Source organism: Bison bison, unplaced genomic scaffold (genome assembly GCF_000754665.1).
Source record: "Bison bison bison isolate TAMUID 2011002044 unplaced genomic scaffold, Bison_UMD1.0 scf7180017864265, whole genome shotgun sequence".
NCBI lineage: Eukaryota > Metazoa > Chordata > Mammalia > Artiodactyla > Bovidae > Bison > Bison bison.
In genome coordinates, this window is record NW_011494837.1 from 293,785 (window position 1) to 294,174 (window position 390).

Genomic DNA, 390 nt, shown 5'->3' on the forward strand with positions numbered 1-390 from the left:
ACAGATATATATGTGTGTGTGTATATATATATGTATATATGTACTTAAAGGTTTATGGAGGAGGCTATAAACACCAGTTGACTTAGTCCATAACTTGTCACTCATAAATATCTTAAAACTGAATGTATTATATTAACACTGAAACTTTGTACAGAATTAAAAGTACATTATGCATTTTATACTAAAATCTCTAAAAATTCAGACTGGTTCAAAAATTTTTTCATTGTTTCAAACAAAACTCTTCCATGTATTTTCTACTGAACCAAAAAGTAGGCTATACCTTTATATAGCCTATCTATCACATATATATGATTTTTTGGTCCTAAGACATGAATAAGACAGTAAGTTAAAATCCCACTTCTGCTGATTTCTATCCATTATCATTTTGTT

General features: G+C 27.7%; 1 protein-coding gene across 1 annotated transcript in view; it reads right to left on the minus strand.

The window, feature by feature from the left end:
* The window catches only part of LOC104994748 (olfactory receptor 5AC1-like), a 13,286-nt gene that overhangs the window by 12,416 nt on the left and 480 nt on the right, over nucleotides 1-390 (minus strand). The window contains 1 exon segment of the mRNA XM_010848398.1: nucleotides 71-130. Coding sequence (XP_010846700.1) covers nucleotides 71-130 — 60 coding nt within the window.